The sequence below is a fragment of the Pteropus vampyrus genome, unplaced genomic scaffold (assembly GCF_000151845.1).
Source record: "Pteropus vampyrus isolate Shadow unplaced genomic scaffold, Pvam_2.0 Scaffold39, whole genome shotgun sequence".
NCBI classification, from domain to species: Eukaryota; Metazoa; Chordata; class Mammalia; order Chiroptera; family Pteropodidae; genus Pteropus; species Pteropus vampyrus.
In genome coordinates, this window is record NW_011888820.1 from 917,782 (window position 1) to 934,023 (window position 16,242).

The 16,242-nt window shown below is 33.4% G+C and overlaps 1 protein-coding gene across 1 annotated transcript in view; it reads left to right on the forward strand.

Annotated features, from left to right (window-relative positions):
* The window catches only part of AP3S1 (adaptor related protein complex 3 sigma 1 subunit), a 59,828-nt gene that overhangs the window by 27,387 nt on the left and 16,199 nt on the right, over nt 1–16,242 (forward strand). Inside the window, exon 4 of the mRNA XM_011358256.2 lies at nt 11,086–11,157. Coding sequence (XP_011356558.1) covers nt 11,086–11,157 — 72 coding nt within the window. The remainder of the gene's footprint in view (nt 1–11,085; nt 11,158–16,242) is intronic.

Below are 16,242 nucleotides of genomic sequence, written 5' to 3' on the forward strand. Positions count from 1 at the left end.
ACAACTACATTCCTACCAATAAGTACCTCAAATGGAAAAGAATTAAGTGCTCCAACTAAAAGATAGAGTGGATGAATGGAAAGGAAAACAAGACCCCTACATGTTGCCTATAAGAGACTCACTTCAGATTAAAAGACACAGACTAAAAGGAAGGGGATGGGAAAAGATATTGCTTTGATGGACCTAAAAAGTATTTAAGTCAGACAGAGAAAGATAAACACTATGTGATTTCACTTATATGCAGAATCTAAGGAATAAAAAGAACAAACTAATCAAAAACAGACTCACCAATATAGAGAATAATCTGGTGATGGCAAGAGGGAAGTAGGTTGGGAGAATGGGATGAACGGTTAAAGAAGTATAAATTAGTAGCTGATGGATGTTCATGGGGATGGGGAGCATAGCATAGGGAATGCAGTTAGCATTAATATGTTGGCTAGATGGAGGGTTGGGAGGAAGGGAGCAACTGAGATCATTTTATGAACTATATAGATGTCTAACCAATGTACTGTATACTTGAAATTAATTAAATAAATTAAAAACTAAAACAAATGTGAGTTTTCCCAGAGGCAAATCAGAAGTATTTTACATTTGTGTCCTGAGCTTTAAGTTGTCATCATTGATTATTATTTTGATGCTGTGGTCAATCTTAATGGTTACGAGAGCATAGTTGTTATATCTCAGAAGGGAGTTATATGGAGAGTTGCCAAAGGACAAATGTCCTTTATCATATTTGAAGTAAATTCTGTTATATGTTTGTGGAAAGTAGACACTGTGTTTTGCAATTTTTTTTAGCCATTACTATTCAAATGTTGATTCTTGATATTTCAAATTTGTCTCCCTATTATATAAAATGTAGAAAAGAGAATTTCAGGAGAATTATGTTATCTTCCCATTGCTAATGTAGGCTAGAACTGTTTTTGCAAGATCATATTGAGTTATCACATGTTGAACTATTCATGTCACAAAAAAAAGATAAGTTCTATAATTTATCTTACAGGGACTAATTCTGTCACTACTGTGAACATGTTCGAAGTTCTATGGTTGCTGTCTTTCCCCTGTGATTACCGTAGATCATTTAATACTTAAGAAGGAGTGCTGAGCATGCATGACTCAGTCACTTGTAAAAACATTGGTTGAGTGAACAAAGGTGGAAAGGAGTAACTTATTGTTTCTACTTTTGTTTCATGAAACAGCTATTTAGAGCTTATTAAGAACTGATTTCTTGCTTTGTCCATCCTCTAGTTTTGAGAAAGGCAATTATAATATAAAAAGCAAACATGGAAAAGTATAAACTAAGAGTTTAGATCAAAACCTCTTGGTTGTGTATATTCTTTAGAGAATGGATCAAGAAATTTTAATAAACATCAACATGTGATTACTAAACATATGCTTAATTTTGGTATTTTGAACATTAGAAATGATATCATTTAAATGATCATGGAAGCATATATTTTTATGTAAAGATTTTGTGTAAATGCATATGTTATCCCAAATTTGACTTATATAAAATCTGAGAGAAGGCATTATTAGTAAATTTCTTATGTCACTAAATTGAAGAATCAGCTTCTGTTTTCTGTGTGTTTTTGTTTAATTCTTTGTAAGTTAGGGGGAAAAGGCAATCCTTTTTTGTTTTTGATGTGTACTATTTTAGTGTGATATTGACTACCATATAAATAAATTTCAGAGTTGATAGCTTTTCTTAGAGCCCTTTCTGCTGTAGCTTATCTTCATTGGGAATGTTAAAATATTTACAGAGTGAGAATAGAAGTTTATTAAATATTAATGTTTGTTGTTTGAGTTATTTATAAGCAGTCATATTGTCCTCAATTAATTTGTTATGCCAAGCTAATAATGGGGCATGAAAGTTCACTAGATAATTCTATTTTCTGTTGTTTTCTGCATCACATATAGCAATTACAGTAGTATCACTCTTGTTCAGTTGTAGTTAGGAAGAATTGACAACTAACAGCTAAACTTTTTTTTAGGTGTAGAAAGATAAGTTTTGACCGTTGTATTAGAATAAATGTATAAATTAGAGCACCATGTATAGCATTTGTAATTACTATGGTACTGTGTATTAGACTAGCTTTTGCGAATTTGGTTATGGCTGCTGATGCTAATTTAATTTAGTGCAAGATTGAGCATATCATTTAATCATTACAGATCTTGAGTTTTTTTCACCTGTCAAATGTGACTTTCAATATACAGACCTGTGAGGTTGTTAGAAAGATCAGTGAATTAAAGCAAGCTAGTAATGGTTAAAACTCTTCTGGCTCTGCTTTGTCATGACTATATAACTTTGGGCAAGTTATTTAACCTCTTTGACTGTTATTTTCCTCATCTGCAAAATAGGGGTAATACTACTAATACCAACTCATAGAGTAGGTGCAGATTTCGAAAAAGATATTTTCTGTGAAGCTTGTGGCTAAATTACTGATATGTAGGAGTCCGTGTTTTTAGCTAACATTATCATTATCATTAAAAGATATTTTCTGTGAAGCTTGTGGCTAAATTACTGACGTAGGAGTCAGTGTTTTTAGCTATCATTATCATTAAAGCATATATTTATAAGGAAGGCATATACAGTATTATTTTATTAGTATATAAACTGAACTGGATAAAGAAGTCCTTTTATATGTTTTTCATATAAAAGAATTTGTGAATCTTTTAATTCTGTGTGTATGATGGTCTAGGATGAACTCTATATGGTAATAGAGTTAATGTGATAAGAAATAGGCTTAATTGGGGAAACTTGTAAGCCAAGAATACTTAGGTGAAGAAAAATCTCCTATTCCCATCATCACATAGGAAATTATGCTGAGATAGGTACTACCTTAACATAGAATGGTGTGCCAGTGGAGGCTTTGCTCCATCCCACTCCACATCATTGTTCTACCTTATTATAAGGGTAGGTTTGAAAGCACCCTTGTCAGCGGGATGACATATATACACTACTTAAGCTTTAGCTATGTAGGTTTAGGTGCCACCTGTTTTTGAGAATTGTCTGGGAAACTCAGCTGACTAGCACTTGAGAACTGTGAGAGGTTGCATTTTCTTTATTGAGAGGGAGGTTGGTGAATAAACCCCTGATCTGGAAAAATGAGTTCTAGTGCAGTGCCTCCTGCTGGAGAAAGAGGGAGTCCTGGCGCTGTTGGCTTATCTTCCAGGCAATCCAGAGCGAATGCCCAGGATCGTTTTAGGAAAATTCTGCTTGCTATACTGTACTATATTACCAGAATAGTAAAACTTCTCGTTTTTAATAGGACTTTTTTCTTATATACATGTGGGAATCAAAAAAGTTTTTCTGTAAACAATTTAAAATACACACTGTTAGAGCGATTCAGCATTCCTAAGATTCTTTTCCTATATTACTTTCTTGTTGAAAAGTCTAAGTTCCAATAATTGGAAATGTAAAGTTTACTTTTCAGTTATTTTTGTTGCTACTTCTTCATGATAAATCCTGGTGTCAAATTTGGTGATACTTACTATTCTAAGGTACATGTTTTGTTGACATCTCAGCAGTCCTCTTGGGAGACATCATAGTGTCAAATTGGTATTTGGAGTCAGACAGTATGGATTTGAATATTGGCTCTGCCATCTCATAGTTATATTCTTTTGAGCAAATTACATAGCGTTATCCATCCCCAATTTTCTTGTCTGTAGGTGTTGGTTCTCATACCTACCTTGCCAGCATTGTTGGAAGAATTAGAGCTAATGTATGTAGAGCCGTCAGCAGAGGGCCTACAATGTAGTAGACGTTGTTATTTATTTTATAGTGGTAAAGGAAGTATTTTGGAACTCAGGTACTAAAAGTCAGAATTTTAGAGCTGGAAGGTACTTAAAATTAAATTTTTCCCCTTCAAAGTAGGTTCAAGAGAGAGAAAACAACTCATCTTATGGTGTTTTTATTTAAGGTGAATTCTTTATTTCCCAGCGTAGAATGGTATGTTTTCAGGGAGGAATTGTTTCCTTCCTTCTGCTGACTTTGAGTTTCATTTGTTCTTCTTTTTCTAGTTCTTTAAGATAAAATGTTAGGTCGTTTATTTGAGATTTTTTTTTTGTTTCTTGAGATAGGCCTGTAGTGATATAAACTTTCCTCTTGTTACTGTTTTTGCTGTATCCTGAAAGTTTTGATATGTCTTTTCATTCTCATTTGTTTCCTTGTGTCTCTCCATCTCTCCTTTTATTTCTTCTTTGACCCAGTCATTCTTTAGTAGCATGTTGTTTAATCTCCACATATCTTTATTTTTTCACAATTTCTGTTTGCAGTTAATCTCCAGTTTTAGAACACTGTGGTCAGAGAATATGCTTGCTTTGATTTCAGTCTTAAATTTATTGAGGCTAATTTTGTGTCCCAACATATGGTTTATCCTTGAGAATGTTTTACGTACACTAGGGAAGAAAATATAAACCGGCGTATTGGGGTGAAAGGCTCTGTACATGTCAATTATGTCCATTTGGTATAATGTGTCTTTTAAGCTGATATTTCCTTATTGATTTTCTGTTTGGACAATCTAGCCATAGCTGTCTATGGAGTGTTTAGGTTCTCCACTATAATTGTGTTTTTGTCAGTTTCTCCTTTTAGTTTTGTTAGTAGTTGCTTTTCTCAGGGAGGAATTAGATCTAGAAGAGGAAAGTGCACTTTGAACTATGTTTTTCAGATTTTTTTCCTACCCTGTCTTCTAGATTCTCCAAATTTAACATCTTCTGTATAACCACAGGACAGTGATTAAAATCAGGAAATTAACATTGATACTGTTAATTTTGTCTGATCTTTAGACTTTATACAGAATTTGCCAGTTGTCCCATTAATATCATTTTTTTTCATTCAGAGTTCAGTTCGGGTCACATATTTCATTTAGTTTTCGTGTCTCCCAAGTCTCCTTTACTCTGTAATAGTTATTCATTTTTGTCTTTTATTCATGTCTTTCATATCTTGATCTTTTGAAGAGTACTGGCCAGTTATTTTGTAGAATATTCCTCAGTTTGGATTTGTTTAATGTTTCTTAATGATTAAATTTGGTGTATGTATTTTGGGCAAAAATACTACAGAAGCGATGTTATGTCCTTTTCAGTGTATTAGGAGGTACATGATGTCATTTTTGTCCCATTACTTGTGATATTTATTCTGATTCCTTGGTTAGGGTGACGCCTGTCAGGTTTACTGTAAACTTCCATTTTCCCTTTATGCTTAAAAGTATTGTATGGGGAATATTTTTGAAACTATATAAATATCCTTTTTCTAAACATATTTTTGGTCATTAATTTTAACATCTATTGATGATTCTTGCCTGAAAGAATTATTATTGTGGTATATGCCAAATGGTGATTTTTCCATCCTGCCTTCTGTATTTATTAGTTGAAATTCTGAAAGGAAAAGCTAAGATTATTATTCATCTTATTTTGGTTTAAATCAGCGTTCAAAATATCAGTCGTATCATGTTCAATTATAGGTAGAATAGCTTTCAAGGCCATTTTTAAAATTAACTTTTGCTTGGAAGTTTAAAGATAGTTCTAACAATTTATGTCAATATGTTTTTTTAAAATGTTCTCATGAGTAGGTTTTGTTCAGAGAAAGAAATAATCAGAGGCTACTTTCATTTTTAAATTAATATTTTATGTATTAGCCTTACAAATTCAAAACCCAAGTTCTTCCTTAAACTTCTAAATTTAACATACAAATCATATTAAGTCACTTTAATTGAGGGGCTACAATGTAATTAAATTTCCTGTAGTATAAGTAGTCTTTGTTTTCATTGTATTGTGTTAATGTGGGTGGTAGTATGGAAAGTAAAATTGCCCTTTATACTTTTCTATATTTTTCAAATTCTTAAAATAACCACTTCTTACTACATTAAAAACGAAGTATTATTTTTTATTGTTATTGAAGGGATTATTTCCTAGTGAATAAGAATGTAGGTTCTGCAATAAAACTTTCTAGATTTTAAGTCAAGACTCTACTACCTATCTATTTTGGTAGTTAACTTTTTGCTTTGTATTACTCCTCTGCAAAAGTTGATAATAAAAGTACCTACCCATGGGATTATTGTGAAGGATTAAATAAAATAATGTATTTAAATCACTTGGAACAGTAGCAATGCCATAGTAGTATATACTCAAAAAATGCTAGCTTTTTAAAAGAGAAATAAATCAAACAAAAAGAATTATTGATGTGATGATTTCTTTCAGAATCATTATGACATGAATAATAGAAGACAGCCTTTCTATCAACTTTTAATTTCTTCATATTGAAATTGAGAGTTTAATATCTGTAAAGTGCCTGTAGCAAATGCATAATAAATGTCTATTTTTACTAAGATTGTCATCATTGGCACATCAATGTGTCCAGGTCAGGTTTAGTGGAAATCCAGTCCCAGATCCATTCGTATGCCAAGTCAAGTGTTGTGTACATAGCTTAAACACCATACTTTAAAGATTCTGAATATTACATGTAATGGTACATATTGGAATATGTAGCTAGGCTACACTCATAGTTCATCTTCAAAGGTAATTGATCTGATTTTAAGTTCAGTCTGACTTCCCTAGCTTTATTGGTACATTTTTAGTGGTGTTTTCTTGGTTTGAGCTAAACCAGTACCTCTCTAGAAAAGAAAAGAATTTTTTTACAGATCTCTTGGCATTGTATCAGTATTCTTAAGTTTATTCCTCCTATTCTTGGGCTTAAGACTTTTCTTGTCTTATAGTATGTTGGTTTAACATTTATATACTTCATTAATATTATAGATTGGAAACAGTAGGGTCAATTCCTCTTGAAATTTAACAGAAGTCCCTAAACGTAGAAAGGAATTACTGTTTTACCTACAAATTGTAAAGCTGGGGAAGGGAGGGGTGTCTGCCAAATAAGTGATATTGCTTAAGGATATTTTGTGGCATCTATTTTTATTGTACCCAGTACCCATTTTTATTTCTCTATATGTATATAGTATTATAGTACTAGCTAACATACGTTGAATACTATTTCTAGTGAGACAATGTTCTAAGCCCTTTATATTTATTCATTTAATCAATGAAACAACTCTATGGTATAGGTGCCATGATTATGCCCAAGTGAAGAAACTGAGGCTTAAAGTTAACTTGCCCCAGATTTCATAGTTAGAGGCTAAACTGGAATATTAATAGAGACATGCTAAAGGTTGTGCTCCTTAAATACTCTTAATTGCTAAGTTGCTTCATAATAAATTCCTCTTATCCTTCATGACCTGGACATATAGATTTGTAATTAAAGATAAATGAAATACAAGAAAGTTCTGTTGATAGAAGAGTATGTGGAAAGCAGATTCTGTTTACATGTCAATGGCATTTTTCTGAATCTTTTTTTATATTTATTTTTGGAAAACCAGGTAATTATTAAAATAAAATTTAAAATACAATTCTCTTAGTAAATTAAAAGTAATTTTTCTCCCATAAGCCTTTGAATTCCTTGAGGCCAGAGAATAATGAGTAGCTGTTTAGTACATAATTATATTGAAATTACTTGAAACTCCATAATTTTTAAAATGAAACACAAGAGGGTGCTATTTACCATTCACTACCAGTTCCTTTTGAAATACAGCAGCTTTATTAATTCTTTGTTGTTGGTGGTGGTGATGGTCTCACTGGAATCCCCAAAGCCTATTAATTTGTTTTTCTTAATTTCTTTAGTTTGTAGATAGTTTTGTGTTGGCCTTGTCTATGTAATAGATAAACAGTGTATCTACCTTGGGGCTTTAGATATCAAATTATATTAAATCATTTTTGCACAAATTAAAAGAAAAGTAATGGAAAGTTTTTTTAAAGAGGGTCTTTGGTTTTTTTAAACCAAACTTAGCATTTGAATACATGATATTTTAGGAATTCTTTTCCTAAATTAAGAACATGTAGTTATAGTGACATTTTGCTACAGGGTATTTTAAAAAGTATTCACATTTTTCATAAGTGGTATCATTCTGGTTTAAATATTGACATTTTTTTTCTAAGTTAACAAGCAAATCACAAAGTTTTGATAGCCTCAGCATGTAGTTACCTTGCTTTTATATCAGCATTTATCAGCAGAATTATAACTCTTTATTTTAATTTTATAATCACATGTTTCGAACAGCCAGATGAACAATACCAGTTTCCATTAGATGTGTTTTGGGCACTTTGCTGAGCACTTTATCTCAGTCATTTAACTGACTCTTTAAGATAAACCAGAAAGGTAGGTAGTTTTATCACTTTTGTAGTTCTGGTATTTGGAGGAGTTAAGTAATGCTCAGGCTCACATAGGTAGGTAGAAGCATAGCAGGAGTTTGAAGCCAGGTCTTTCTGGTTTCCTCACCACTGTACCATACTGCCTCTGTAGGCAGCTTTTTTTTTTTTTTTAAACCACTCCATAGTTCACCAGTGCCACACTTAATGCTACCAAGAATTTATTTTTTCTTTGCTCAACATAATCTGCACATTCAGCAGGTCCCACTGGTCTTCTATAAGTAAATGAAGGGAAACTATTTAAATAGCATTTTCACCAAGATAGTCACGTTCTTATGGTTAAAATAGGATTGCTTCAGTATATAATTATTCAAATCACTGGAACTGAGAAGAATAAGCGTGAAAAAATAGACTCTAATAATTATTTTAAATTTAGGAGGACCACCTAACACCATACACAAAAATCAATTCCAAATAGATTCAGTCCAAACATGAAAAAGGAAACAATAAAAGCTTTTGTGTTTTTGGGAGAATATCTTCTTGACCTTGTTGTAGTAAAGATTTCTTAAATTAGACATTAAAAAGGTTAACCATAAAGGAAAAAAGCTGATAAATTGGGCTATATTGAAATTTAAAACTTCTGTTCCAAGAATACTATTAGGAGAGTGAAAAGGCAAGCCACAAAGTAGAAGATATCTGTAATGTGTTATGAACCTATAACAGAACTGTATCTAGAATATGTCAAGTAAGTAAAAGACAAGCCAGTAGATAAATGAGCAGAATTCTTGAACAGACATCATAAAAAAGGATATCAGAAAGGCTGATACGTATGAAATGGTGCTCAATCTTATTAGCCATTAGGGAAATACAAATTAATATCATAATGACATATTACCACAAACCCATAAGAATGGTTAAAATTAAAAGATTGACAACATAAACTGCTGACAAGGGTGTGAAACTGTGGGAACTCTCATATATTGTTATTTGGAGTGTAAATTTTTATAATTGCTTTGTAATCTATTTGGCACTGTCTGCAAAGCTGAATATATGCTGCTCAGTATACCTTGCATTAATATGCCACAATGTATTAAAATTTCTGGTGATCCAGAAATTTTATTCTAGGTATACATGTATAAGAATGTTCTTAGCAGTACTTATTGTAGTAACCCCATACTGGAAACAACCCAATTTCTGTCAACAGTAGAATGGATAAATACATTGTGGCATATTAATGCAAGGTATACTGTATAACAAGAATGAATGAGCTATTGTATTATGTTATAACATAAATGAATCTCACAAAAATAATGATAAAGAAGCCAATCACAAAAGATTACTTACTCTTGGGCACTTTGCAGAGAAGTTTGCCTACCCCTGGACTAAGACAATGTTGATTTTAGTCATCTAGTTACATATCTACATTGTTTCACCTGTTTTATCCATCTTCATTGATGCTAAGTTGGAAGCTGGGGTTGTGAATCTGTTTAAATTGGCCTAAAGTCAGAGCAGTATAGCAAGAAGCCTGCTGTTTAGATTTTACTCTTTGTCTTATAGGGTCACCTATGAATAGGGTGACCATACATTTCATCTTGCTTGGAAGAGTCTTGGTTTACATCTGTTTTTCCAGGCTGTTATTATATTATGATAACATTACATCCTATTATTGTAATAGTTAATAGTTGCTCTCTTTTGTTCTTAATACCCCCAGTTTGGATAATAAATTATATGGTCATTCTGTCTGTGAATGCTACCATTGAGAAGGATAGTAGTAATAGAAATAGGAATAGAATAGATATTGATAACTATGCAAGGTGGGATTTAAGAGATTAATTTTTGAGGTCCCCCAGACCATCTGAATGATTTGCTAGGATTCATAGGACTCAGATACTCATGGTGAGGGTTTATTACAGTGAAAAGATATAGAGTAAATTCATCAAAGGCACATGGGGGAAGTCTGGAGGAAACCAGGTGTCAGCTCCTAGATGTTCATTCCCACTAGAGTTACACAAGACCCCCAAAATGATATATGATGACATGTGCAAAGTGTTCACAACCAAGGAAGTTCACCCTATCCTGAGTGTCCAGGATTTTTATTGAGGGTCACTTACATAGGCATGTAGAACCTGCATGACTGACTTGGTTACTTAAGTTCCAGAACCTCAGAGAAGAAGAGCTGGTCACCATAAATGACATTGGTAGCGTAAACTGTCTCCTCAGACTGGTCCAGTGTGGCCCAAGGCCGCGGGCATATAAAACACTCTTATCAGACAGAACTTTCCAAGGGCTCAGTCCAGGAGCTAGCCAGGGGCTAGTCTGAAAACAAGCCATTTTAGGGAATGTGTAGTAGGGTTTGAGCAACCCAGTCCTGCTCGCTCACACAAGGTCATACAGGATATTCAAGCTAGAGTTTGAACATAGGTAAGTCTGATTCCACAGTCTGTATTCTTTCTGTAAGTAATTTTTAGTGATCTTTTATACTGATTTGCTAATTAGAAATTACTGGGTATATTAGATGTGGTAGAGACTTGGACTTTGCCCATCTATCTTGATAAATACTTCTAATAAGCTTTCTGCTTTTTTTTTTCTCACATGAGGATAGAGAGCTTGATTTGAGTATTTTTCAGTGCTTTTGTAAGTAATGGTGCCAAGAATTTCTAGTTCTTATTTTTAGCAAAGTTTATTTTGCTTTGTATTGAAAAGTACTTTACATGAAGAATTGTCTGTAATTACTCCTTTTGCACTTAATACAGTTTTTAATTTAAAAAAGAAATGTGATAATAGACTTAGAAAAGTTTAGTTCATAATTAAGAATTGTTTGCCTTATAGATAATAGATTTAAATGAACTTATACAGTTCTCAAAAGCTTTTAACCTTTTTCTCTTTTTTCTTTAGGTATTTGTGGAAACATTAGACAAGTGTTTTGAAAATGTCTGTGAACTGGATTTAATTTTCCATGTAGACAAGGTAATCTTTCTGTATTATCAAATCTTTTAAACTTTTTATCTAAGAAAAATGTTAATTTGTATTTGTCAAAGTAAAAACAGATTTGGTGAATAATACTATTTCTATTTATTTATTTATTATTCAGTTCATAAATTATGTTTACTATGAGCCAGATACTGTGTTTAGTGATGCTTCAGACCCTGTCCTAAAGGTATTCACATCTAGAGGAAGAAACAGTGGCATTGACAAGTAACAGTATGTTCAGAGTGTTAATGGGAACACAGCTGAACCACCCACCTCTGCCAAGGAGTGTGTAAATGGAATAAATTACATTTAAACTGGAATTTTAAGGATTAGTAGATATTTCACAGACAGAAAAGGAGAGGATGGCCCTGTAGGCAGAGATATAAAATACAGGCTTCTTGTGAGGGGGTAGTTTTATTGATTAAGAGACCTAATTTTGAAGTGCCTTAGATGACGTGGATTTTAGACTTCGTTCTGAAGCAATTAATTTTTTTAAAGAAGCTTTTGTTGGCATTATTGTTGCTTTGTGCATTTTTGGGGCAAAACTGTTTTTTTCTGCTCTTTGAGTTTGGGTTGGTAGGTGGGAGATTAAAGACAGGGAAATCGATTAGGAGTCTGTTGGCGGTAGTCCAGAAAGAAATGAACTAAGGCAGTATATTAGGGATGAAAGAAAATAGAATTGACAGGCCCCGATAGCCTATTGAAAAGAGGAGGTGAGAGGAAGGATGACTGAGTTTTCTGTCCAATATTACTGAGTATTGGTGATACGCAATTTAGAAGGAAGAGATTCTACTTTTACAGTATACAGATTTTTTTCTGTATTATATAATGTAACAGATTGTTTTGAATGATTAAGTCATTGAATAACATAGTCTGAAAATAAGTTGTCAAAAATTGTTGCAAAAAATGTGATTTTTAGAAATCAACTTTTTTGAGGTATAATTTACATGCATTTAAAGCTGAGCACTTTTAAGCATACAGGTAAACTAAGTTTTGGCAGATGTATATAGTTCTGTAACCATTACCACAGTCAAGCTTAGCACAAGGAATGCATTTTATTATTGTGAACATCAAAAGGATAAATTTATCATTAGGCAATCTTTTTGATCATATTTCTCATTTACTGAGTGATTTGATTTCATGTATTAACTCATCTTGGATAGACTTAAACTTGGTATTTTTAAGAGTCTATTTTTAGTTTTCTGCTGTTTTTCTCTATCTTACTTTTTTTCACTTACAAATACATTATTTTTAGGAATTAACGTTCACAGTATTCAAAATTATGTTTCGGTGCATGATTAAAATATTTTTAAAAGCTCTGTTTTTTAAATGACTGCTCAAAAATCATTACCTTATATAAAAATGTAGCAATTTAAAAGATACGTGAAGATTCTATTATAAAATGTTGCTGTAAGAGTAAAGTTCTAGAGGATAAAACTTTTCCTTAATAGGAAAATTAAGCTCTACTCATATTCAACTTCCATACATGATATACAGTATTTTTAAAACTTCTATTTTATATTAATATACAATAGAAAGTTAGAAAATATAGAAAAGAGGAACATAAATAGACACCATCTCGATTTCAGAGATTGCCTGGTGTTAAATGATAAACTGAAGTGTATTAAAACTTTTAAGAGTTTATTTGAGCACACATTGATTAAAATCGGGCAGTGCCAAACCAGAAGTGGTTAGCAGCACTCTCTTGACAGGAGCCCGGGGAAAGACTTTTACAGAGAAGAGGCAGAAGCAAAGCAAGGAAATTATCTGATTGGCTATAGCTTAAGCAGTTGTATTATTTGGGAAAGTGGAGTTGGCTGTTTATGATTGGTTGTCCTTAGGTTTTGATTTCTTAACCATAGGCATTTACAGGCTTAGGTTTTGGTTTGCTTATATAGGCTGCCGAGGTCTGATAGCCTCCTTGTTTAGTTAACCTAACGGTAGCACTAACGCTTTGCAGTCTGTATATTTCTAGATATAAGTACAGAAATAATGTCTTTTTAAAAAACAAAAATGAGATCATACAGTATGTAGTGAGTATAGCCTGTTCATTTCACACGGTAGTGTGTCACTATTTTAGAACCTGCCAAAATTAGCTATGTCTTTTCTTTCTGGACTAAGCTCTTGTTTTAATGTTTTTCAGTGCAATAAGACTAACAGCTTTAGTATTCCAAGATTCTGAGACCAGTCAGATAGACATTTCCTGTCCCTGCATTTTCTATCTAAAACAATGTTAGCCTTGTTTTCAGCCCATCAGTGATAATAGAATTATTTTCAACCTTTCAAGCAGCCCTGGACCTTCCAATAGTCAGGGATCTTCTATGGCTCAGCTCATATTTTTTTAGGGGCAGATATATAGAGTTTTGCACACAACTCTCAGCCTGATTTTGGATCACAACTGGGTAGATGAAAGGAGGAAGTTGTGAAGAATATCCCTTTTGTTATCAGTCAGGATGACCTAGTTTATGCTGTAGCAACAAATATATTTCTAATTCATGCAGTATGTTTATTATGTTCCACATGTTGTTACTCTGGGATCCATGGTGACAAAGCTGCCACCATCTGGAACATCATCAGTTCCTATGTTAGAGAGAAAAGTTTTCATGGGTAAATTTATCTGCTTTTCAGGTTTTCACAGGTGATAGTTTTACCAAGTGTTTTTCCACTACAAACATGAATCACTAACTTCCTAGCCTCTAGTATATATTTCCATGTGGCCTGCTGCCCAACCCCTAAAGTGTCTTTTCCTTAACTGTGATTGTTACCAGTTTTTTTGTTATAGATCTTTACTGATTTCTGTATCAGTCACATAGACTAATATTGTAGTTATCCTGAAGCAGTGGGATAGCCCACCCTACCCAAAATTGGTTTGAAAGTAGAGACTAAAGATCTAAAAACATGTATCACTCGCATAATAAGGTTTTCTGGGGAGAGCAAGGAACAACAGCTGGCTTGGGGTTTTATGCAGTTAGCGGGTAGGCCTGGAATGAGGGTTTCCACATGTGAGCCAGGTCTTACATGGTTTGAACTTTCCTCAGTGCAAAGGAAGGAGCACCTGGACTATATCAGCTTGCCCAGATGTGGGACAGAAGAGGAAGGGGAAGAGATGAGCCTTGAAAACTATCGACAGTCAAATATCAAAAATGGAGTCAGACTCTTTATTATAGCTAAGTTCTGCTTTGGTAATGACCCATAAAATACTAGTAACTTGGTTTATTTCTTTTTTACACTACATATCCATTGTGGGTTTGCTGGAAAGGTCTGTTTATTTGCTCAACTAGGTTACCTGCCCATTTCCTGAACACTGTGGCATTACTTGGGCAGCCCCAGGTTGTTGCTAATACTGCATGCAACACAGCATCAAATCCCAGGGCAAAGATAAGATAGCTGAAGATTCTATGAAGAGTTTGGTTTGAAGGATGTATGTCTTTGACATTGACAGGTGTGAATGTGCTCTGTCCACCCCTCCCTACATTCCCTCCTGGCATTCCCTAAAATATCAAGATAAGGGAAATCTGATTGGAGACCTAAGTGTCTTTCCTACTCTTAAGAGCAGAATTGTTTCCTCTAGCCCTGTCCCTCTTGAGGAGTTTGACAGCCTATCCCTAAACCAGTCTATAGAATGAGAGGCTCCTTTTCCTTTCACCAACTGAAAAAGTCTAGCCATTAAGAACATTTCAGCAGACCTAAGTACCAGTGAGCTAACAAAGAGAATGCCATATCAACAAGAGACATGATGAACAGTTTGAACAATCAGAACATATGTTCCATGAAAGAGAACTATTAGAGGAGATAGATGAACACCTGAAATTTAAAAATTATTAAAAAGCAGGTAAGGAAATACAATTTGGAAAAATCTTCTTGGGCCTTAAAAACATGTTTTTCAAAATATAGAGTTTAAAAGAAGAGGATGGTAGAATATAGTCCAGGAAATAATCTCAAAGCCCAGGACTGAAAAATTAAGAGAAAAAACATGAAGGAAAAGATAAGAGACTTTGAAGGGTACATATAACATGTATTATAAAAGTATATTGATTATCGTATTCAGTTGGGGTAAAGGAGAATAAGGGATAATTAGAGCAATTTAGTAGGAAAACAAGGCATCTCAGTGGTAGGAAGACCTGATATTTGTTTTACTAATAGTGATAAAGTCATGTGTTTGAAAGAGCAAAGAGAGAATAGTAATCATGAATGAAAATTATAAACAGAATCTCTGATTTAAAAGAAGAGGAAATGTAAATAAAATTTGATCATATCAACCAGCATGGGGTGGGTGGAAGAAAGTAACAGTTTAAAATAGATATATTATTTAAAACACTAAGTGTGAATTGACTGAAATAATCATTAAAAGACAGAGACGATGGGTTTAAAAGACACAGTTTATATAGAAAAGGCACAGTAAATTCTGAAGTATTTTCCTTTACCAGTTTTCATAACAATTTGATTTCCTAATACCTACCAAAAATGATCATTGAATTTTTTTACTATTCTTGTGACTTGAATTTTAACATAATCAATTTGTTTTAAGCCACTGCTAATATTATTATTTTTGATCCTCAAATTGCCCCATCTTTGGCCAATGGGAACTCCTTCAGGTTGTCTTCTGAGTCCTTTTGACATTACCCCTTGCTCATGGACTTTGATAGCTGCTTTGTGTTTTGGCACAATAGCTGTTTCAGACTCATTTTGTCCATTTCCTGCTCAAGACACGTTATCAGCCTGGATTCTTTTTAGTGGGAAATGGTATATAGAAACCACAGTCTGGAAGTACTTATAATTATGAGGCTGGTCGTTGTTTCTAGGCCTTTTCTATGGACAGCATCACATATTTTCTGTTCCACCCTTGAGTTAGCTATTTCTCCAAGCAACCCTTGTTCCTTTAATGGACAATGCTGTTTAGAAATGACAGTCCCCGCACCATATATGCTCATTGCCAAAGGGGTGATGTTACTCCTGGTTCTTTGTGAACCAACCTGGGATTTAGTTTTTAATACTTCAGAGTCTAATGTAACACTATAGAAATTATTCTAGCTTTCTCCTTCATATTTGTAATTTGCTTCTCTAACCCTTGAGAGGTGATTT